Raw genomic sequence first — 21740 nt, 5'->3', positions numbered from 1 at the left:
ATGAGACGTTAGCTACGATTTGTTTGATGGGCGCACAATGCGCCCCTATTTCCGAGAAGAACAGCCTCGCCCAGCGACGCCCCTCCGCCACTCTACTCGGGTTGGATTGGCCCACGGCTCTTGCTGCGCGCGAACATTGGTCGTCCTCGCGTCGCCGGCGAGCGGCCGCGGCGTCCGCGCTCCTCCTCGTCGACAGCCTCGAGCTCGAATCCGAGCGTCGGCGGCCGACTCGTCGGCGTAGACTCGTTTGTGCTATTTTGGAAGCCTGGCGAGCCACGCTGGTTCGAGCCGCTTCTCGACGGCGGGAGCGATGCCGAGGGTGGCCCGCTGCCAGCCGCGACATCCGACCACCGCGTGCGCGAGCGCGACGGCCGCACGTCCTCCATCCCCGGCTGCCGCCCTACGCTCGGCGAACGGTTTGTTGGGCGGCCCGTCACGGCCGATAAGTCGGGGACGAAAAGCGACGAGGCCGACGGTGACCGACCACCGTTGCCGCCACTGCCGCGCTGAGTCGAGCGACCGCGCGTAATCTGCACGCCCTCGAGGCCGGACGCGAGCTTGTCGTCCGGCGAGTTGCCATTCTTGGCCAGGTGCGGAGTCAACAGGTTGTCAGTGTTGAGAGACAGCACTGGTCTCGCCGCCCCTGGGGTGCCCGGCGCCCTGTTCCGGCTCGCCGATCGCGACCGCGCATGGTCTGCGCCCGTATTGATGTGTAGGCTCGAAGGGCGCTCGAGAAGGCTGCTTGCGCGTTCGTGCTCCGCTGGCGTTTGGTATTGGTAGAAGTCTGCCGAGGCGACGCGCGGGAACGAGTTGCCGCGGTGGTGGCCCATTCCTTCTGTCGTCGTGAGGCGTGAGCGGGACCTGCCCCGCCGTCCCAGGGGAATAGGGATACCATCTGGGTGCTGGTGTCGCTCGTTGGACCTCTCCCTAATACCGAGGTCGAGTGGCGACTCGTGCCCGCTGAGCCTGTGTCGAGCCCGTGACCTGCTACGGCTCTTGAGCCTCGTTTTGACCTCACGCCAGCCGACAACTGCGTCCGACTCGCGCACACGCTTAATGTCCCACCGTGTGGCGGGGTTCCGGTCCATGGTGCCGTGGAGGACGTCGAGCCACTCCTGGCCGACGAATGTCGGCTCGTCATACTGCCCCCTGAGGATCTTCATCTGCAGGCGAGGGTCAAACGAGTCAACGAACGGCAGTCTGCCAACGAGCAGCGCATGAAGGATGATGCCTGTCGACCAGATATCCTGTGCCAAGGTCGGCTGTGCAGGTGGTGCTCGCAGGAGCTCGGGAGGGGCGTACGGGAGTGATGCCGACGGGAAGGGCTGTGAAGGATGCGGGACAAGATCCTCCTCCTCCTGATGGTGATGGTGATGATGATGGTGGTGGTGATGATGGTGGTGCTGGTTGTGCTGTTGGTGGTAGCCGAGCGAGCCGGGTACCGGCACTGGCGTCGGCGCCGAGCTCATCCTTGGCCTCTGCTGATGCTGCAAGTGGCCGGGGAGATGTGCTTGTGGGCTGAGTGACGGGGGGATGGTCGGGACGGTCTGGCCACCGGGAACGATCTTCTGCGCCATGCCAAAGTCGCCAAGCTTGACCGCGCCGTTCTGGTCGACGATGAAGTTGTCGAGCTTGAGGTCGCCGTGCAGCATGCTGCCTTCGAACCCCTCAAACCCCTCGTGCATGGCGGCGACGCCAGCGACCACCCCAGGGAACCACTTGCGCGCCGTGTTCTCGCCACCGCCCTCGAGCCTGAGCACATCGAGCAGGCTTCCGCCCGACAGGTACGGCATGACCAAGAAGGTCGCAAAGCTCGTCCTGTGCATCTCGAGCAGCGGGAGCAGGGCAGCGTGTCCGGGCATGCTCTTCCAGATGCGAATCTCATCCTCGAAGCGCTCGACCGACCCCGACTCGTCGCTCAGATCGTCACGCTTGACAATCTTGCACGCAAAGATTTCCCCGCTCTCGACGTGGATCGCCTGGCGCACGGTCGAGAACCCGCCGCGGCCGATGATCTTGCCCAGCGTGTAGTTGAGCACGCGTGCGCCCTGCCCATCCGGCGCAAGCTTCTCCACGCCGATCACACTGCTCCTGCTCGAAAAGTGAGAGAGAAACGCGGACGCGGGCGAGAACGCGCCCGAGGACAGCGCGCTCTCGCTCGGGCTCGGCGGCTCGTCGTCCTGGCCGTCCGACGAAACCGGCGAGAACGGGTTGTCCAGCGACGCAGCAGACGGCGGCGTCTGTATCTGGGCGTAGTGGGCAAAAAGGGGGTGGCGCGCGATCGCTGGCAGCGCGGGGACCGCATCTCCCGTCTCTGACGACTGCGACGACGCGAGGCCCGACCCGGCGGCGGTGAAGCTCGAGATGCCGGCCATGCCGTCCAAGGCGCGCGTCACGGGTGTCTTCATGCTGCGCGCCCGGCGGAGGTCGGTCGCGGGCGGCGCATCGTGCTCGGCATCAGGCGCTGACGAGACACTGAAGGAGCGCGGGTGCGGGTTGGGGGCACCTGCTCCTGCTCCGCCGCCGCCGAGAGATCGGAGGAATGCAGCCGCTGGACTAGGCGATGGCGACTGGGATGACTGGGCGCCCTGCAGCATCCTGGGGGTGAGTGTTAGCAAGTGTTGGGCTAGTCGGGTGGGCTCGTGTTGTTGTTTGCGCTTGGTGTGCTACACGAGGGGACTCCAACGTTTGTGCTCGGAGCCCCAGTGGGCTAGAGGCCTGTGTGCTCTACTCACGGATGGATGCTGCGGGGTAGTGGGCGTTGATGTGTAGGCTGTGCTCGGTGGCGTGTGCGCTGTGCGTTGTGCGCGTGTCGGTGTGGGTGATGGCCCGGCGGCGAGCAAGGAAGAGTGATGGAGAGAAGGCGAGTGTGATGGAGGAAGGAGGATGTAGGAGGGAGGAGGAAGATGTGTTAGGGGCAGCGGCTTTGGCTGGGTCGGGTTCAAAGTCTGGGGTCGGGTTTGAGCGCCAACTCTAGTTGGCTGGGAGAGCCGTCAATGGCGATTGTGGGCGGCGGGTGCGTGTGCGGCAACGGCAGCGGCGAGCGGCACGAGCGGCGACGACGCGGCTCACACCGGCCAGGCGCGGGGAAGGGGGAAAACGGGGGAGGGGGGAGCGCCGCGCCGCCGCAAGCGTCTGGCTTGCCGGGTATAATCCATCGATTGGTCGCCGGCAAAGGGAAAAACAGTCGTCGTGCCTGGTAAAGGCTCGGACCGGGTGGCAACAATCATCAGCAGTCCGCGCAGTCCCGACCAGTTTCCGACCACGAGGCGAAGGGCCAGGCCATTACAAAGTACTTTACACACAGACACGCACAAATGCTATGCATACACACAGAAAGTGTAGAACAAGTGACTAGTCGGGCTAGTGATGCTATGGTACATATGGGTAGAAAGAGTGTAGGACTCGGACACACTGGGTCATGGCGTCCACGCCACACCTAATCAATCACAATCACCTCTGGATTGTTGATGGTGGCTCGGGTCCGACGGCGGCGCGGCGCACCGTCATCGTCATCAATGACAATGGGCTCGGCTGCGCTTCGACCCCGGCGTGGAGTGGGCGGCTGCGAGGAAGAGGGCTGGGATGACGTTGCACGAGGCTTGGGCGCCACAGCGGGCTTGGGTGGCGAATCGTCCAACAGGTCATCGATGGTAACCACGGCCTCGTCCTGGTCCATGGCGTCAACCTCGGCGCCAACAATGTCGTCAAGTGCAGCAGAGTCGTTTCTCTTCGCACGCTTGTCCTTCAGCCTTTCCTTTGGCTCTGAGCGCGCGCTGCCTGATGGCTTGGAAACAGGGGTCGGTGGTGGAGGCACCGCAGAAGTCGTGGTAACCGCCAAGGCGGTCGATGCAGGAGGTTGCGGAGTTGACCGAGTCGAGCGCCTAGGCGGTGCACTGGCCACAGCAGGCGGGGTGGCTGATGCGACCTGTGCACGAGTCACCCGTGCAGGTGCCGGTAAGGCTTCTGAAGCGGGCGCTGTCGGTGCCGGTGCGGGCACAGGCACTGCTGCTCGTGCTGCAGCAGCGCGTGCTGTGACAGCATCTGTAACCGCCTTGTCTTCCATCATTTTCTTAAGATAGCTTCGAATAACGGCTTCCGCTGCTCGAAAGTGCTGGGCCCAAGATTGCGCGGGGCGGTGATGGTTGGTTTTCGCAAAGTCCGCCCAGTCGTCTGGGGAATAACTCGTGGGCGCGGGGAGGCGACTCAGCATGTAGGCCGCCATCAGCTGACGCTCGCTGGCGTTGAACGTGGAATAGACGCTCTGCCGCTTGGGGGCGGTTACATTTTCCCCGTCATTCGAACGAGGACGCTTAGATGGTACAATGGCGGCCCTCGCTCGCGACCGGCTGGACGATCCTGCCGAGTTGTCGTTGCTGGTAATGTCGGACGGACTCGCGCCTGTGTTGGGGACCCAGGAAAAATCCGAGCTGCTGTCACAGTTGCTTCCACTCGGCGACGCGTTGCCACCACCAATGGCAGACGGACCGCCGCCGTCAACCTCTTCAACGGGCTCGACTTGGTCGCTCATATTCGGAGCAGGTTCGGGTCTTCGCGACAACCTGGGCGAGAATAGTTCTTTCTCATCGCTTGGCGTCATTTTAGGTGATAGCCACGTCTTGGCAAACATGCCGGTCCTGAGTCTCCAATGATCCATCGCTCTCTTCCATTTGGCCTGCGTGTACTCTGGGTGCTGCGGTACGTCAGCGAGCCTCACGCCCGGGTCAGACGCGGCCACTTACAGCCTGCGCCAGTTGTTGGGTGGCATCGTTCTGTAGCGTCCGACCGCTCTTGTAGTGGTGGTGAGACGCCACAAGTGCGATAACGACTGGTGGAATACGAGTAGAGTTTCGTTTAATCAACTTCGCAGGGGAATAAGTGAATCCTGAGAAGAGGCCCGCTTTCTTATCCCAATCCTCGAGAAGACTCTTCCACTCATCGGCAGAGAGCCCGTACTGTCAAGCTTGAATCAGCGGGCGGCGAGACCTGTGACGCCCATCAGAACGCACCCTTGTCGCAAGAAATTGTGACGGATCCTCCAGGGAGGCGAGCCTCCCCCTCTCCGATCCGATGATCTCGCAAAGGTGAAAGGCTGACCATGGTCCATACGGAGAATAGTCGCTTGGAAGCATCCTTGACCGGTGTCGTTCCTTCTTCGCCTTATGAGCGCCTGCAAGGAGAGCATCTGTGGCGGCTGTCTGGTTGGCCAACTGCGAGTTGCTGCCAGTGGCACACCTCGTTCCAATCTGTGCCAGCGGCGTTGTGTTCGCCCCGGTAATTTGCTTCCCTTTCTTGGAAGTGGATGCTTTGTTGATGCCGGTGGCTCTCTTCGTTCCTTGTTGTTGGGTGGGCGTCGACTTTGTGCTGGTGGCTTTTTCCTTTCCCTTCCGTGAAACTGGCGTGAGGTTGGCGCCGGTAGCGCTCTGTCGTCTATTCTGTGATACCGGCACCGAGTTAGCGCCAGTCGCGCTTTTCGTTCCAGATGGAGTTGAGTTGGCCCCGGTGGCGAAGGGAATCACAGTCGATGTCGGCTGACTGAGTCTATCTGCGAGCCGGGGCTTGTCCTTCGGCACTTCTGGGCCAGGCGATGCAGGAGGCGTACGGCCAAACTCGCGCGGGTGGTCGGCAATCGCGAAGTCGGCCTCTGGCAAGCGACTCCTAGTCCTCAAGCATTGGATGACCCAGTCGATGCTGATACACCACTTGCCCTCGGCTGCAAGCAACTGGACCAGGTCGTCCATGTGTACGTCGTCCATCAAAGACGTGTAGTTGGCGGGGTAGAGGACGTGCGTCGCGGGTCCCCAATCATCGCCCGCGGTGACAATGCCACTCACCGCCTCAACCGCAGCGGTAACGGCCAGTTTGGTGTCGTTCGAGAACACATCGAAGTACCAGACGTTAACTCCAAGGAAGATTGGAAACATCGAGGAAAGCTCTGGGCCAGTCGGCAGCAGAGACAAGTCGATCTTGGCATCGTACCTAGGGTCATTAGTGCTTGCTGGCGAGGGTGATCTTGTCACTGATCGTGCCGCTGGCGTGGCACCTTGCTGGGGCGTTTGCGTCGGTGTCGGCGTCTCAATATCCATATCCGCTTCCAATTGAGAGGGCCTAGTGGCTGGGAGCCCTGCCTGCTGCTGAACTTGCGACGATGATGGCGTGTCGATATCCATGCCTTCGGATTGCTGCGACAGAGTAATCGTCCCCTGCTCGGGCTTGACAACGGGCTGGTCGCCATCATCCATTAACTCGTCTTCCTCGGGCGCAACGGGGCTCGTTGGCGGCTGGAGTACGATGGCCGCGGGCGCCGGCGGTGTATCTGGCTCCTGCGAGTATTCGGGCATTACGCGCCAGCGGGGTGCGACTGGGCGCTGCACGGCGACAGGAACGGCTTTCGGCTCGCAATTGCTCCTTGACAAGTGGAACTCGAGGTCCCATCGGTCGAGACATTGGCGGTCGCAGTCGGCACAGGTCCAAGCGGTCGGCGCGTAGTGGGTATCGTTCGGACCAAACTCCCACAGATTGAACAGTTGGGCGTCGACCGGTGGACCGGCCTGCCGCATGCCTCCCCAGAGCTGTTCCTCGCCCTTGCGGTCAGTGCACCGGCAAGAAGCGGTACCTACGATGAATCGGCATTCTTCATGGCACTGCCGTATCCAAGCGGACGACAGGATAACCTTCTGCTTCCAGCACTCGCGCGAACAGTCCTCCCCACGCTCAATTGCCGCTATCAGCCGGTCCTTGGCACGCGTAGGAAGCCACGCGGGGTGACAGAACGAGTCGATCAGTTGATGATTCGACGGCCGTAGGATGAATAGGTGTGCGTCCTGGTCACCAGGAGTTGCGAGTTCGCCTCCATGCGCCTTGGATAGTCAGCTTGTGCCCGACACCGAATCGTCTCCACCCACGGTCAAGATCTTGCACAGCTCATGGTGGTCTGGCAATGTCGAGTCTAGGTGTATCCTGAGTGGGCGCCCCGAGGTGCGGTCGACGAACACTGACCCCTCGGACACCCCACCACGAGGGTAGGATGTCTGAACGGGTACTTTGTGTGCCATTACCCCGGGTGAGAGTCGTGGCGATGGGGTGGGCGGTGGGAGATGCTATGTACAACAGGGTGATGGGTTATAGGTAGTCGTGAATGTCGCCGCCGTCTGTGTGCGTTATGCTCTCTTCGACCTCCACCTCTGACATTGTGCGCCAAATGAAGACAGACACGCCCAGGGCGAGGCCAGGCGCGTGGGCACAGTGCCTTTCGCGCCACTGGCCACTGACAAGCGGAATCAAATCGCCACGTGGGTGACGCGACATACGGCGTCACTCTCTCACTTGCGACTTGTAATCGTCGTCGGCGCTGCTAGAACGAGCAGTGGTCATCAACCCGTCATCACCTTCCTCGTCTACTCTTCTGTTCATTCTACACGTTAGATTCACAAACGACGACTCTAGACTACGACAGACGGTACAAGCACAACTACTAGAACACCAATACAGCCAACATGCCGCCCAAGGAGTGAGTTGAGTGGGAAGCCACGATGACGAATGACAGACACTGACGACACAGGGACTGGGAGAAGTGTAAGCAGCGTCGATGTCACAGGCAACGATCATACTGACACTGGCTAGATGAGCGCAAGGTTGACGAGAAGGAGGAGAAGATTGTCGGTGAGTAGAGCGCGCGGAGGTCTGTGGTGGAGTGATGGAGCTCACACTGGCAGCCCTCGACGAGTCCGACATCCAGATCCTGAAGACCTATGTAAGCTAGAGCACCTCTCAACCCAGCGTTGTATCTGACCCGCACAGGGACAAGGACCCTACTCCCTCGCGCTCAAGAAGATCGAGGGCGAGCTCAAGGAGATCCAGAAGCGCGTGGACGAGAAGATGGGTGTCAAGGAGTCGGACACTGGTCTCGCGTCTGCCAACCTGTGGGACATTCCCGCCGACAGCGCGAGGCAGGGAGAGCACCCTCTGCAGGTCGCCCGTTGCCAGACCATCATCCGTGCTGGTGAGTGTTGTGGCGTGAAGAAGCGACGGTAGTGGTGCTGACGCCGCAGCCAACCCTCCCGCCGCGGACCAGCCCCTCAACCCCCAGGACGGCGCGGGAGCGGGCAACCCCGACGGTGACCGCTATGTCATCTCCATCAAGCAGGTCGCCAAGTTTGTCGTCGGCCTGGGCGAGCACGTCTCGCCCACTGATATCGAAGAGGGAATGCGTGTCGGGTAGGTCTCACGGTCCTCAACCAAGCTGACCGACCAGTGTCGACCGAACAAACTACAAGATCCTCATCCCCCTTCCCCCTAAGATTGACCCTTCGGTCACGATGATGCAGGTCGAGGAGAGGCCATCGGTCACGTACGCCGACGTCGGTGGCTGCAAGGAGCAGATCGAGAAGCTGCGTGAGGTCGTGGAGCTCCCCCTCTTGGAAGTGAGTACAGCCACGATACGCGGTCCACGTGCTAAACGCGCACCTAGCCTGAGCGCTTTGCCAACCTCGGTATCGAGCCACCCAAGGGTGTCCTCCTCTACGGTCCTCCTGGAACCGGCAAGACTCTCTGTGCCCGTGCCGTTGCCAACCGAACGGACTCGACCTTCATCCGAGGTGAGTCAGATGGCCCAAATCTCAGCATGAGCTGACCCCCTAGTCATTGGATCCGAGCTTGTGCAGAAGTACATTGGTGAAGGCGCACGCATGGTCCGCGAGCTGTTCGAGATGGCCCGCTCCAAGAAGGCGTGCATCATCTTCTTTGACGAAGTCGACGCTATCGGAGGAGCGCGTTTCGACGACGGCGCTGGTGGCGACAACGAAGTGCAGCGTACCATGCTCGAGCTCATCAACCAGCTCGACGGTTTCGACGCGCGTGGTAACATCAAGGTCATCATGGCTACCAACCGCCCCGACACGCTTGACCCTGCTCTGCTCCGTCCAGGACGACTTGACCGTAAGGTCGAGTTCAGCCTGCCCGATGTCGAGGGCCGTGCCCACATTCTGCGCATCCACGGCAAGAGGTGAGCAGGGAGGCGAAGCAACGTGACCTGGTGCTAACGCTTTGCAGCATGTCGGTCGAGCGCGACATCCGTTACGACCTCATTGCCCGCCTGTGCCCCAACGCCACGGGTGCCGAGCTCAAGTCGGTTGCCACCGAGGCGGGCATGTTTGCCATCCGTGCGCGCCGAAAGGTTGCCACGGAGCGCGACTTCCTCGACGCTGTGGAGAAGGTCATCCGCCAGGGCACAAAGTTCTCGAGTACTGCGCTGTATGCCCAGTACAACTAGTGTGGGCGGGGACGTGTCAGACAGAAGAAGCGAGGTATATGTACTTGCATAGCAGCATGGATGTGATGATAGCGAGGGCGGGTGGAGCGAGCGCAGCGAGCTCCGCGAGCACAATGGTGCTGCGCTCGGCGCTGAATGGTAGTGCATGAGCAACTGCCACTCGAGCTCGCATTGAGGGCCTTAAGTGGGTGCTCGGACAAAATAGCCACGTGTAGGCGCCACGCACTATAACTCCGACCCAGCCATAATCCCGGAGCACGTGGTAACTCGAAAATGGATTGATCCCGTCAACCGCTGGCTGGGCGCAGAGTGCAGGCGGACCCAGCCTGCGAGGTCGTGCACCAGCGACTGAGCGAGCACTGGCAGTGGCACACGCCCCGCCCGCCCACCGCCGCTGCCTGCTCGCTCGCTGCCGCTGCTGCTCAACTCAACGCCAAACGCACATCGACGCACCTAGCCATCAACGCGTAAAAATCAGACAAAATGGCCAAGTCCAAGAACCACACCGCGTGAGTAGCGAGCGGGCGTGCGTGAGGCCGTGCTGACGAGACCAGCCACAACCAGACCAGGAAGGGTGAGCCGAGCCGTTTAGGTGGACGTTTCGTCGCTGGGCTGGGAGTGTGAGGGCGAGGACGAGGGGGATCGCACAGGAGAGGGGGGAGACGAGGACGCCAGCCCAGCGACGCCGACGCCGACACCGACACCGACACCGCCGCCGACACGACTGACCCCACAGCCCACCGTAACGGTATCACCAAGGTCCAGACCCAGAAGTACAAGTCGCTCAAGGGTGTCGACCCCAAGGTGGGTTGGCGTGGCGGCGTAGCCTGGTCGTGATGGCGCTGACCGTGTTCTCCTCCTCTCGCTCGTCGTGTCTTTGCTCCTGCCCCTGCTCGTTCGTCTTTTCTCGCCTCGCACCGGCAATCGCAAAACCTCGAATCCCCCCTCCCCCTCTTGACTTTTTCCATCGTCGCCTCGTCGACTCTACGCCTGCTCGCTCGCTCCGCTCGCTCGCTCGGTTACGCCCAACAGTTCCGCCGCAACGCCAAGTTCGCCGCCCAGGGCTCGCAGAAGGCCGTCGCCGCCGCCCGCAAGGCCAAGGCCTCGGCATAAGATGCGACTGTAGGCGAGGTGTACCATCATTCACATGCAGGATGAGCATTGGCAGCGGGGTGGGGGTGCCCGGATGGCGTGCGCTGTGTGTTGGGATGGGGTGCGGGACGGCGTCGGTGGTGTGCGTGTGGTGTGGCGTGTGGTGTGTGCGCCGAGGTGCCGTACGGCGTGGGGTGACTGACCTCCGACTTACTACATTGCGCGTGGGGCTGGCGCCGCGCTGCAGCGCGCTGTTGGCTGCTGGTGGCCAGCGTGGAATATTGAACTGGGACTCGTCGCAGATGGACGCGGCCGACGGCGCGACAGTGGCCACCTGCAAGCTACTAGATACAAGGCCAACGCCCATGGCTGAAGGTCACAAGCTGGCCGGCTTCTCCCAGCCCGCGTCCCCCTCGCCATATCCTGTCAGAATCCCGCCGCAGCCGCAGATAAGACGTGCATGTGCCTCCTAGTGCTACACTACTTCTTCTCCTCCCCCTTCCCCCCCTGCGCCGACACCAGCTTCATGATCTTCTCGTTGGTGCGGACGTAGCCCGTCCAGAACCGTGTCCAGTCCTCGCCGCGCCCGACCGCGTCCTCCTCCTTCTTGCTCTTCGCGTCGGTCGTGCCACTCTCGGCAGCAGCGAGGCTCATGGCCCGCTCGTACGCCTCGCCCGCGTGCTCGAGGCAGTGGATCTTGTCGTCGGTGCTGGCGACGGCGTTGGCGCGGCGCTCGAGCAGCGCCGCGCGCGTGTAGCTCGCCTCGGCGGCCGTGCTCAGCGTGTCGCGCAGCAGCCGGCGCGCGGGCTGCGAGAGCGGGTTCGAGTTCGGGGCAGTGTACGCGGCCGGCAGGGTCGGCGTGAGCGTGGAGAGCACGGCCTCTGCCGCGTCGGCCGCGCTCGACGCCAGCTCGAGCGGGTCGGCGGCGCGGTCGGCGCGCGCGTGCGCCACGCTCGCCTTGTGCAGCGTCACGAGGGCGGCCCGCTGCTGCTCCCACGTCTCTTGGAGCACCGTCGGCCCGGTCGACGTCGCGGGGATCGCCACGCTCTTCGGGTGCGGGAGGAGCGAGAGGGCGAGCGCCTGCACCGAGGCCGCGGCGGCCAGCCCGGCCGGCGTGGCGGTCTGCGCGTCGGCCGCCGAGGCCGAGATGAGGAGGTTGGTCGCGGCGCGGAGCACGGGCGGGGGGAGCGTGGTGTGCGCCGGGGTCGCCGGGGTCGAGGGGGTCGCGGGTGCGGGTGCCGGGGCCGAGCCAAACGGCCACCACCACGAGCGGCCACCGCTGGCCGCCGGCGCGCCGACGCCCGCCTTAATGTCGGGGAGGTGCAGCCCGGCGCGCTCCAGCCCCCAGGCCCACCAGGCCTCGGCCTCGGCCGCGTCGCCGCCCCGCTGGGCGAGGTCGCCGAGCTTGTGCGCGAGGCGCATGATGCGCGCCTTTGGCACCGGCGCGGCGTGCGCCTCGCCCAGCCGCGCGGCCAGCACCGTCTCGTACACCTCGCGCGCGTGGGACACGGCGTCGCGCGTGCCGATGCGCTCGAGGATGCCGGCCTTGAGCATGAGGAGGTCGAGCGCGGTCGGGTGGGCGGCGTGGGCGGCGGGCACGGCGAACGGCGTGTCCGCCGGCGGGCCGGGCGCGCGCGCCGCGTCCAGCTCGGGCGGGAACGCGAAGCCGCGCCGGCGCGCGGCCGCGATCGCAGCGTCAATGTACTCGTCGGCAAGGGCGTACCCCCTATCAACGGTGTTCACGGCGCCACTGCCGGGCGCGCCCCGCCGCCGAATCTCGGGGTGGATCGAGTGGTTGCCGGCGTAGTGGCCGGCCGCGTTGGCGATGGTGCTCGCCGCGTCGCCCGCGCCCCACTCCCACGTGATCCAAGCGGCGCGGAGTGCGTGCCGCGCGCGAAAGCCGAGCGCCGGGTCAGTGCCGCCGCGCAGCCCGCCCGTCCAGGCCTGGTTCTCGTCGGCCCAGCCGTACGCCTCGTCGTCGGGCGAGCGCGACGGCGCAGCGAGCGCAACGTGCTCGACGTAGAGGTGCGCGCCTTCGTAGCTCGCCAGCGCGACGGCGGACAGCGTGAGCCCGCCGAGGACGAGGTACTTGACCACCCGGCCGAAGATGGACAGCGTGTACGCCGCCGGCGCGGCGTAGTCCTCGCGCGGCATGTCGGCCGGCATGCGCAGCGGCTCGAGCGGGGCCGGCGCGGGCGGCCGCTGCGGCGCTAGCCGCCGAGCAGAGGCGTGCAGCGCGCGCCGGGAGAGTGGCGTCGAGACGGGTCGCAGCAGGCGCGACATTGTGGTGTGGGTGTTGTCGACGTCGTCGCTGGTGTTTCGTCGATGACGACTGGGAAAATGGCTGGACCTCCACTTTTGATAGGTTGGTGGCACAAGCAGTGACGACTTGCGCCGGCATCACCCGCCACGCGCCTGCTCTCGACTCCACTCCCCATGCTCTATGCATAATGCCAATACACTGCTGCCGCCTCCCATTACTTCTTGCCTGACGACTCGCCCTTCGCCTCGAAAACGTCAATCTCCTCCGCCAGCCGCTCGTCCACCGCCTCCTTGACCGTTTCGGTCAGCTGCGCCTGCCACAGGTTCCAGTACACGCCGCCAACGTTCTGCAGCAGCTCGTCGTGCGTGCCCTGCTCGGCCAGGCGGCCGTCCTGGAGCACAATGATGAGGTCCGCGTCCGAGATCGTGCGCAGGCGGTGCGCAATGAACACACTCGTCTTGGTGCCGTCGACAAGCGTCGCGTTGATATTCCGCATAAGCTCCGTCTCGGTGTACACGTCCAGCGCAGACGTCGCCTCGTCAAAGAAGTTGATGGGAGGGTCCTTGAGCAGCAGACGCGCCACAGCGATACGCTGCTTCTCGCCACCAGAGATCATCAGGCCACGCTCGCCGACCTTGGTGTGGTAGCCGTCGGGGAGCTTGGCAATCGTCTTGTCCAGCTGCGCCTTGCGCGCCACCTCATACACCTCGTCGTCGGTCGCCGCCAGGTTTCCGTACCGGATGTTGTGCATGATGTCGGCGTGGAACAACGGCGTGTCCTGGGGCACGACACCAATGGCCTTGCGCAGCGACTCAAGCTGCACGTCCTTGATGTCCTGCCCATCGACGTAGATGTGGCCGCTCTGCGAGTCGTAGAAGCGGAAGAGAAGTCTGAAGACGGTCGACTTGCCGCAGCCTGATGGTCCAACAAGCGCGACCTTCTTGCCAGCGGGGATCGTCAGGCTGAGGTTCTGCAGAATCGGCCGGTCGGGGTGGTAGGCAAAGTTGACGTTGTCGAACCTGATCTCACCGCCCTTGAGCTGCAGTGGCTTGGCGGTAGGCTTCTCAGCAATGACCGGGTTGATCGACTGGAGGTTGAACATGACCTCGAGGTCGATCAGGCTCTGGCGCAGCTCGCGGTAGACCGAGCCGAGGAAGTTGAGCGGGAGCGACAGCTGGAACACGAGCTGGTTGATGAGGACGAGGTCGCCAACCGTCATCGAGCCTGCGGGGTTAGCATCGGCATCCCGTTTTGTAACCCACCGTTGATGATGCCCTGGGCACCGAGCAGCATCATCGTCGTGAGCGCGGTTGAGAAGATCATGTTCTGGCCAGAGTTGAGGAACGCGAGCGAGGTCGCAATCTTGATCGACGCCGATTCGTACGTCTTGAGCGTGGCATCATACTGCTTGAGCTCGTACTTTTCGTTGTTGAACGTCTGATTTGGGTGAGCAGGTGAACGGTCGGCGTGTCATGTCACCTACCTTGACAGCCTCGTAGTTGATCAGCGAGTCGACAGCGACCGTCGCGCCCTTGTTATCCGCCGCGTTGGCCTGCTTGCGGAATTTTGTCCTGCACGGTCAGTTGGGTCATCAACTATATGCCAACTCACCTCCAAGCAGTCGTCTGCACAGTGAACCAGGTGTAGAGGACCATCGTGGCAGCGGCGACACCCGCAAAGTCCCATCCGAACTTGTACGACTGCGAGGTCAGAGCTACCCACATGTCGCAAACTCACAAGAATACCGCACACCATGGAGATCTCAAGCACCGTGGGGAAAACGTGGAAAACAATCGACGAGAGGATGAATGAGATACCCCTGGCCGTTAGTTACCGCCTGCCCGTGCAACTCACTTCGTGCCGCGGTCGATCGCGCGAGTGAGGCCGCCCGTCTGGCGCTCGAGATGGAACTTCATGTCCATGTTGAGGAGGTGGCCGAACGTCTCGCGCGCGACCTTGCGGATCGTGCCTTGTGCCACTGTTGCGAAGATGGCGTTGCGGAGCTCGCCGAACGCTGTTGCGCCGATACGTGCGAGGCCGTCTGCAACTATCAGCATTGCTCGCAACCCTCCTCCCACGCAACTCACAGCCGGCGATCGCCGTTCCCGCCAGCACCCACACCGTCGTGTTCTCCGTAATGGGCACATTCAGCCCGTCGACAATCGCCTTGAAGAAGAACGGCACCTGCACATTGAGGACCTTGCCGGCCACGAGCAGCGACAGCGCGGTCACGACGCGGATCTTGACGCCCGTGTTGCCCTTGGGCCAGACGTTGCTCGCAAGCTTTTTCAGGATCGTCCAGTCGGTCTTGGTCTGCGCCTTCTCGGACACGGCGGGAGTCGCGACGTCGACATTGAGCGTCTTGGCGGGCGTGGGAGCGGCGCTGCTGCTGCTGCTGCCAGCAGCAGTAGCAGTGGTCGCTGCCTTGGCATCTGCCTTCGACGACTTGGCCGGGTCCGACGCTGGCGTGCTAGTGCTCCGCGGCGCCGATGACACGAACGCACGGGCGATGGCGTGCTGTGGTGCCAGTGGTCGCGTGGGTAGAGGCTGCGCTGCGGAGGGGGGTACCCGCTGTGATGGCCATCGCGGGCGCGTGTTGAGGGAGCGGAGGGGGAGGCGAGAGGGCCCAGCGCGCGACACGCTCGCGGTCGCGACGGCTCGCCGAGCTGCGACCGTCCGCAAGGTCGCACTCAGCATCGAGGCGTTGTTGTCCGATCGGCCGGAGTTGGAGAATGGGGTGGGGCTGCGGTGGCGGTGGTCTGCTCGTCACGGCGTCGACCTGACAGCGTATGATCAAGGGAGTCGGTGTTGGCGATGTTGTTGTCGTCGAGTGGGAGGAGTCAAGAGTCAAAAGGCAGGCGACGTTGGGCGCGCTGTTTGAAGAGAGAGGCGACTGACTGACTGACTGACGCCATCGCACCAGACGTCGTCACTTTTGACCCAGACGATTTCGGGCGCACAAAGCCGAGAGGCACTGAATAAACAAATTCAATCGCGGTTACATAAGCACAATTTGATTAAAGCGGTTATCTGGTGCAGTTATCGGTGACGGAGTCGGCGTCGGCGTCGGTGTCGGCATGCCGGCGCGGAGGTCAAAGAGGAGAGCCGTCAAGACTACAGGCAGGTGGTGGATGATCGTTAGCTATCAACGAACTGACCTACTCGGCTGGCCGAGAACTAATTGGCCGTGATGAGGTTGAATTGACGGTTGTGGCAATCTAGAACTAATTCACTGCGGGCAGAGTATTCGGCCTCAACGCGAGCTTGACCCACGCTAACATCAACAACAGCGTTATCTCCGTACACTCTCCATCCACAGACATGCCGGGGGGCTATCGCCGCCTGGTCTACATCCTGCTCCTCGCGGCAGTGGTGTATGCCATTGGAAGGGCGGCGCATGGGTTGCCTGGCTGGTCTGACTCGCCTTCCCCCGCACATGCGCCCAGCCAGCACGCCCAAGCCCTCGCCCTGCAGCACCTCACGAGCGCCCCGAACCAGGTGTGGAACGACAACGAGGGGCGGTACAAGTGGATCGCGCATGCCCAGCTGCGCAAGCTCACAGCGTGCTTGGCGCGCGGCGACTGCCACCCCAACGCGGACAAGGTGAGGCGTGCTGCGGCTCACGCTTACGCAGATCATCGTCTTCGCGAGCAACTTTTGTCACTGGGCGCTGGCAGATCGCGACGCTATCCCCGGCGGTGAACAGGTGTGGTGCAAGGCCATGGTGCGTTGTCTTCTGGCCGGGCAGTCCTGACGGCAGAGGGACTCGTTCGAGCGATCGGGCTTCACGCTCATCAACGCTGGCCCGCAGGATCACCGTGAGTGGAGGCCTGGGCACGTTGACAGCAGACTTTCTGTTGGAGCTCTACCACGAGATAGGGGAGCACATCGTCTGGATCCTCGGGTCTGGCGGGGAGCCAAGAGACGGACGTGGCGTGATCGGCGACATTGTCCAGTCTGAGCAACGGCCGGACGGCGTACCAGCATGGAAGGTGGGCTCCCGCATGGCGCCGCTCACCCCCAGTGGTTCCAATTTGACTACTCGCCGAACGAGTTCAGCACGCTTGTCGGACCCGCGACGTGGCGCGCGACCGCCGAGCCGGACCTGGCGAAGGATCTGCGGGTCGAGTGGAAAGGAGACCGGGCGGTGCTGCACACCGAGTTTGACACGCTCCGCGTGTGGTCCCGCGAGGGTGACTTGCCAAGTGAGTAGAGCACTTGAGATGGCGCTGACATGAAGATCAGCCCCCGACCACTGGATGGTCCGCAGAGGAAGCGTCGACATATGTCGGGTTCGACCTCGACCTGCCTGACGACTTTGGCGTCGTGCCGTGGGCTGAGCGGCGCAACCGCATCTGGGTCCTGGCCAAGTTCCCTCGCTACTTTTCTGCCTACCCGGCCTGGCCGCCAGAGTTTTACATCAAAGCACATGAAGAGCTGAGCAAGGAGTTTGACGGGTTCGAGTTTGTCGGCTCGGTCCGTGTCGAGGACGACAAGCAGGACAACATGAGCGCCGTCCCCAGCGTGATTCGCAACGTTGGCCGCAAGACGCCGGACGAGTTTGACCAGGAGCTCAAGAACTGCAAAGGACTGCTGGGTGTTGGGTGGCCAGGCAACTCGCCAACCCCATACCGCGCCCTTGCGATGGGTGTGGCGTTCATCAACCCCGTGAGCAGATTGTTAGTGGGTGTGCCACTGACCGTCAGCACGCCGTCCTGAACTGGGACTACACAGATACAGCGCAGAGGCAGAACAAGTCGCGCTGGGACGACAGCCAGCACGTCACGATGAAGGGTGTCCCCACACCGTGGGTGTACCAGGCGGAGAGGGCAGTGTACGACGACTTTGTGGGCGCCCTCCGAAAGGCGTTGTCGACCGAGACGCCGCCGGCACGGTTCGCACGCATGGCGCGCGACGTCTACGATCGTCGGTTGCAGGACATTGCGCTGCACGACTGGCGAGCAGAGGCCCAGATCGCAAAGGAGCGTGGCATCGGCCGGATTTTGTTGTAGGCATTGTTATGGTGCACCACCATGGACTCCAAGGGATTAGCGGCAAGCTAATCGAGGCAGAGTTCGAGCCGTAAATATCCGATGCCGCCGGGTGCCACGTGGGCGAGATCGGGTAAAAAAAGGCAATCCCGCGGATGTACAAAGTGGGGGGAATGAATTAGAGCCGCGCGAAATGCGGCAAAGGACGAGGAAGCCCCACATTGAACTGCCGCAGCGCAGCCACCAAGAGGGAGCGAGCTGCTCACACATTGGCCGCCGTCGGTTCGGTGGGCGGCGTCGGGGTGTGCAAAGTGAAAGCGTGCAAGAGGGAACGCAAGCGAGAGGGAGGGAGGGAGAGGGGGAGAATGCGAAAGAGAAATGCCATGCAAGAGGAGAGGGATGGATACTGCTGCTGCTGCTGGCAGAGACCCGCCGCTGCCGCCTTTGTCGGAAAAGCGAGCTGGTCGCATAGGCTATTGTGCAACCCGCGGAACCAACACTGTGCCACCCGCAACCACCCACCCCCCTCACCCCACCCGGCTCACTTTGCCGACCCACCCACCCAGGCAAGGCATCGCTCGACCATCCAACTCGTCCTCGCTCAACTCCATCCCGCGTGTTTGCTCCTCCCCCCTCCATCCTCCTCTTCGACCTTTCTCCATACCCCACTCTCCCCTCCCCCGCTTCTCCTCACAAAAGACCCTACGCACGCAAAAAGCAGCTGCCGGCATCACACCACACGCACATCCCATCAAAAGGCAGCACAACCCGATACCCCCCCTCCCAAACCTTCGCCTAGCACAGAGCTCCAGCTCCGGCTCGAGCTGTGCCACCCCCGCCGCATCCATCTGCCGACAACGCAGCAGCCCACGGCAGTGTTGGCGACCACCACGCAATGAATACACACCAATACTCCTCGGCCTACTCTACAATGGCATCTTCCTTTCCTTCCTCGTCGTTACAGGACCACCGGGGTTCATTCTCGGGCTCTGCCTCGTTTGGCGGCGGCGGCGGATCACAGGCGGGCGACAACAAGCGCCCTCGCACGAGCACATCCAACGACAAGGGCGGCGATAGTGACGACGAAGATGACGATGATGACGACAGCGAGGATGAGGTGCCGGCGGCGACAAAGGCCGCCGCCAACAAGCCCAATCGCAAGATTGTCAAGGGCCCCGATGGAAAGCCAAAGGTCAAGTTGACCCGTGGCTCGAGGGCCTGTATTGCGTACGTGTCACCACTGCGCGGCGGCAAGCTGACAGCCTAGGTGCCGAAAGATCAAGATGAGGTGTATCCCAGACGAGTCGAGCGGGCCCAACGGGCCGTGCAAGGTGGGTTGGACGACGGCTCGGCGTCGGCGCCTCCTCGGCGCGAGGCGTTCCCGCCGCTATCTCTACAACCACTAACACCCCGCAGAGATGTCGCTCTGGCGGCCACGAGTGCATCTTTGAGGAATCAAACCGAGGCAAGAGGAGCACACGAAAGAACGAGGCTCTTGCAGCCAAGATCTCCAAAATGGAAGCCGCGCTGAAGGGGATCGGAGGGGTGCGTTGCGCAGTGTTTCACGTTGTTCTCGGCGACGCTGACGACCACAGGCGCTCAGCAACCTCGACCAGGGGTCGCTCAGCTCCTTCTCCAACGCTTTGCACGGCACAACGTCGGATCCCGATGTCCTTCAGCTCATCACATCGCACGCTTCGCCTTCGGCTGCGCCGACCCTGTCTATAGGGCTGAACCGCGGAACGTACCACGAGTCAAGCGTCCGCGGCGGTGAAGACTCGGCGACCAACATGGGACACCTCCCTCCTCTTTCCCCACGTCTCCACTCGCTGCCCGACAACGTCTTGTCGCCATTAGGTCTGCTTGCCGAGGCAAGTTTGCAGAATACCGACCCGTCCAAGAAGCATAGCTCGTTCCGGAATGGCACCAGCGCGCCGATCCGGCCTTCGCCCCTGAGCCTAGGCGGTCGGAACGGAGCTGTCAATCAGCGCGCAGCGACCAGCGACGTCCGCGGCAGTGACGACACGCTCCCAGACTTTGGTGTCGCCGCGACAAACTACTTTAAACCGGGTGCGGTGGCGTTCACTCCCGGTTCCGGTGCCGATGACCGTGTACCCGAGCTCCTGACAATTTTGTCGCGTGAGGAGATTGAGGAGCTGTTTGGCATCTTCTTCAAGTACAGTGAGTGCGGCGCCTAAGGCTAGCGCTGACGTTCAAGTGGCACCTCACTGCCCGCTCATCTACAAGGACTTCCACTCGGCTGAGCTGGTTCTGCAGCGAAGCCAGTTTCTGTGCACTGTGTAGGTTGACGTCATGTAGCCGCCGCCGCTGACACAACAGCATCTGTGCACTTGCGGCACGATACTACACCAAGCGGCCAGATCTGCACCAGAACCTCTCGGTGTACGCCAAGCGGCTGTCATTTGAGGTGCCATCGAGAGGCTACAAGAGCGTCGAGGTGTGTCAGGCTTACCTGTTGTTGTCGCTCTGGACTCTTGGGCCGGAGAAGACGTTTGAGCAGGACCGCACCTGGCTCATGCTCGGCATGGCCATTCGCATGGCGACCGATCTCAACCTGCACCGCAAGTCGATCGTGTCGGGCTTGGATACGAGGGAAGGCAAGGAGCGTGACCTCGAGATCATCAACCGCGAGCGATGCTGGCTCCACTGCTTTGTGCTTGACCGGTCCATCTCGGCGCAGATGGGCAAGCCGTACACGCTCCGCGAGGACTACATCATCCGCAACGCCAGCGACTGGCACCAGCAGCGCTTCTCGCTCGCCACCGACCGCGCGCTGGCTGCGTATGTTGTCCTACAGCAGATCATGAGCCGTGCCATCGACTCGATCTACTCGTCAACGACGACGGTGTCGGGCCTGCGCGAGGACTGTGACTGTGAGTGGCGGCAGCTTGGTTGGCGTGCCCTCGCTGACCATTCAGACATGCTCATTGTCCGCTCGGCTCACGAGGAGCTGCGGAGGTGGCTCAACGAGTGGAACAGGCCATTCCCTTCCAGCGAAGACGGCGACGAGTTCGAGTACGCCTCGCGTGCCCACTTCTACTACGCCTACTCTTCCCTGGTTCTCTACTCGTTTGGCCTCGAGAATGCCCTCGAGCGCTCAAAACTTGACATTTCATTTTTCCTCACCAACGTCTACGAGGCGGCGACAAGAGTGTGCAACGTGGTCAAGGACCACTTCCTGCCCAAGGGCTACCTGCCCTACCTCCCGGACACCAATTTTGTCATGTGCAGCTATGCGCTTCTTTCTCTCCTCAAGCTGCTCAAGCCCGAGCTCCGCCCCTTCCACGAACTCGAGGAATCCATCTTCAAGATCGTCACAGAGGTGGCAGACATCCTTGAGGACTGTGCGATGGACCCGTCACACCAGCCGGCAATCTATGCTGCGTTTATCCGGGAGATTGTTCGCAAGACCAAGGAGGCTCGTCGCCATGGGTCGACGCACCCCTCGCGTGCCGTGTCCCGAGCTGGCTCGCCAACGCCGAAAGGCGCTGCAAACGCGGCTCCTGCGCAGGAGCATGTGTTTGACCCGGCGCTGCTTAACGAGGGCAACTGGCCATCAGGGGATATGCTGTCGCACGAGACTCAGTTTGCGTTTATCCCTCAAGGGGGCGACATGATGTAAGCGGCTGCGACGATGCAAGGGGAGCGTGGTAAAGCTGACCTGCCCAGGATCCTGCCGTCTGCCGCTGGCCCCTCGGAGTCTGTGCAGAGCTCACCCTCTGCTACCCTAAACGCGGCCTACCCGTCGACTGGGACGCCGCAAAACTCATCTGGATGGGCAGAGTACCTGCCCACGTTCATGTCTGCCGACGCGTTTGACGGCTGGGACGGGTCCATGTTATTGCCCGGCTTTGGTCGTGGCCAGATGACGCTCGCCGGTGGTTTGCTTCACTCTCAGTTTGGTAGCGGGATCATGTGAGTATGCTGTGTTGTGGGTAGGTCAGGGCGCTGCTAACGTGTACAGCACGCCTCTTGGACGGAGTCCGGCCGCGTCCCGTGCGGCCTCCCGTGCGGCGAGCCGTGCACAGACTCCGACGGGGAAGTAGGGCGGGCACACGAGCGCGAGTGTGTGAGGGAGGAGAGGGCTGGGCGGGGGCGAGAG

General features: G+C 62.7%; 7 protein-coding genes across 7 annotated transcripts; 4 read left to right on the top strand and 3 right to left on the bottom strand.

The window, feature by feature from the left end:
• Nucleotides 1–92: 92 nt before the first annotated feature.
• On the bottom strand, nucleotides 93–7055 carry Q8F55_008687 (uncharacterized protein; the record flags this gene model as incomplete). Its single annotated transcript, XM_069357071.1, has 8 exons — nucleotides 93–2598; nucleotides 2736–2744; nucleotides 4617–4693; nucleotides 4743–4955; nucleotides 5010–5092; nucleotides 5603–6578; nucleotides 6621–6860; nucleotides 6906–7055. 8 exons carry the CDS (start codon nucleotides 7053–7055, stop codon nucleotides 93–95), a joined length of 4254 nt encoding a protein of 1417 aa, XP_069205008.1.
• A 441-nt stretch (nucleotides 7056–7496) lies between these two features.
• RPT1_2 (26S proteasome regulatory subunit 7) lies at nucleotides 7497–9271 on the top strand (the record flags this gene model as incomplete). The annotated part of the gene is made up of 10 exons (XM_069357070.1): nucleotides 7497–7510; nucleotides 7562–7575; nucleotides 7624–7662; nucleotides 7716–7753; nucleotides 7801–8002; nucleotides 8052–8217; nucleotides 8255–8423; nucleotides 8471–8597; nucleotides 8641–9004; nucleotides 9052–9271. The coding sequence occupies 10 exons, from the start codon at nucleotides 7497–7499 to the stop codon at nucleotides 9269–9271; spliced, it is 1353 nt and encodes a 450-aa protein (XP_069205007.1).
• Nucleotides 9272–9754: 483 nt separating this feature from the next.
• Nucleotides 9755–10384, top strand: RPT1_1 (60S ribosomal protein eL29; the record flags this gene model as incomplete). Its single annotated transcript, XM_069357069.1, has 4 exons — nucleotides 9755–9780; nucleotides 9826–9845; nucleotides 10008–10075; nucleotides 10304–10384. 4 exons carry the CDS (start codon nucleotides 9755–9757, stop codon nucleotides 10382–10384), a joined length of 195 nt encoding a protein of 64 aa, XP_069205006.1.
• Nucleotides 10385–10843: 459 nt separating this feature from the next.
• Nucleotides 10844–12646, bottom strand: Q8F55_008684 (uncharacterized protein; the record flags this gene model as incomplete). Its single annotated transcript, XM_069357068.1, has 1 exon — nucleotides 10844–12646. One exon carries the CDS (start codon nucleotides 12644–12646, stop codon nucleotides 10844–10846), a length of 1803 nt encoding a protein of 600 aa, XP_069205005.1.
• Nucleotides 12647–12840: 194 nt separating this feature from the next.
• ATM1 (Iron-sulfur clusters transporter atm1, mitochondrial) lies at nucleotides 12841–15323 on the bottom strand (the record flags this gene model as incomplete). Its single annotated transcript, XM_069357067.1, has 7 exons — nucleotides 12841–13850; nucleotides 13889–14063; nucleotides 14110–14197; nucleotides 14238–14326; nucleotides 14364–14445; nucleotides 14481–14667; nucleotides 14714–15323. 7 exons carry the CDS (start codon nucleotides 15321–15323, stop codon nucleotides 12841–12843), a joined length of 2241 nt encoding a protein of 746 aa, XP_069205004.1.
• A 624-nt stretch (nucleotides 15324–15947) lies between these two features.
• On the top strand, nucleotides 15948–17638 carry Q8F55_008682 (uncharacterized protein; the record flags this gene model as incomplete). Its single annotated transcript, XM_069357066.1, has 7 exons — nucleotides 15948–16229; nucleotides 16261–16350; nucleotides 16387–16444; nucleotides 16476–16618; nucleotides 16651–16831; nucleotides 16897–17294; nucleotides 17372–17638. 7 exons carry the CDS (start codon nucleotides 15948–15950, stop codon nucleotides 17636–17638), a joined length of 1419 nt encoding a protein of 472 aa, XP_069205003.1.
• A 910-nt stretch (nucleotides 17639–18548) lies between these two features.
• Nucleotides 18549–21684, top strand: Q8F55_008681 (uncharacterized protein; the record flags this gene model as incomplete). Its single annotated transcript, XM_069357065.1, has 9 exons — nucleotides 18549–18844; nucleotides 18885–18948; nucleotides 19034–19162; nucleotides 19213–19798; nucleotides 19836–19917; nucleotides 19958–20511; nucleotides 20557–21256; nucleotides 21308–21553; nucleotides 21603–21684. 9 exons carry the CDS (start codon nucleotides 18549–18551, stop codon nucleotides 21682–21684), a joined length of 2739 nt encoding a protein of 912 aa, XP_069205002.1.
• Nucleotides 21685–21740: the final 56 nt, after the last annotated feature.

Source organism: Vanrija albida (assembly GCF_041260175.1).
Source record: "Vanrija albida strain AlHP1 chromosome Unknown contig_7, whole genome shotgun sequence".
Classification (NCBI taxonomy): Eukaryota; Fungi; Basidiomycota; class Tremellomycetes; order Trichosporonales; family Trichosporonaceae; genus Vanrija; species Vanrija albida.
Note: the sequence above shows the minus strand (reverse complement) of the source record. Positions and strands in the feature narration are given on the sequence as shown.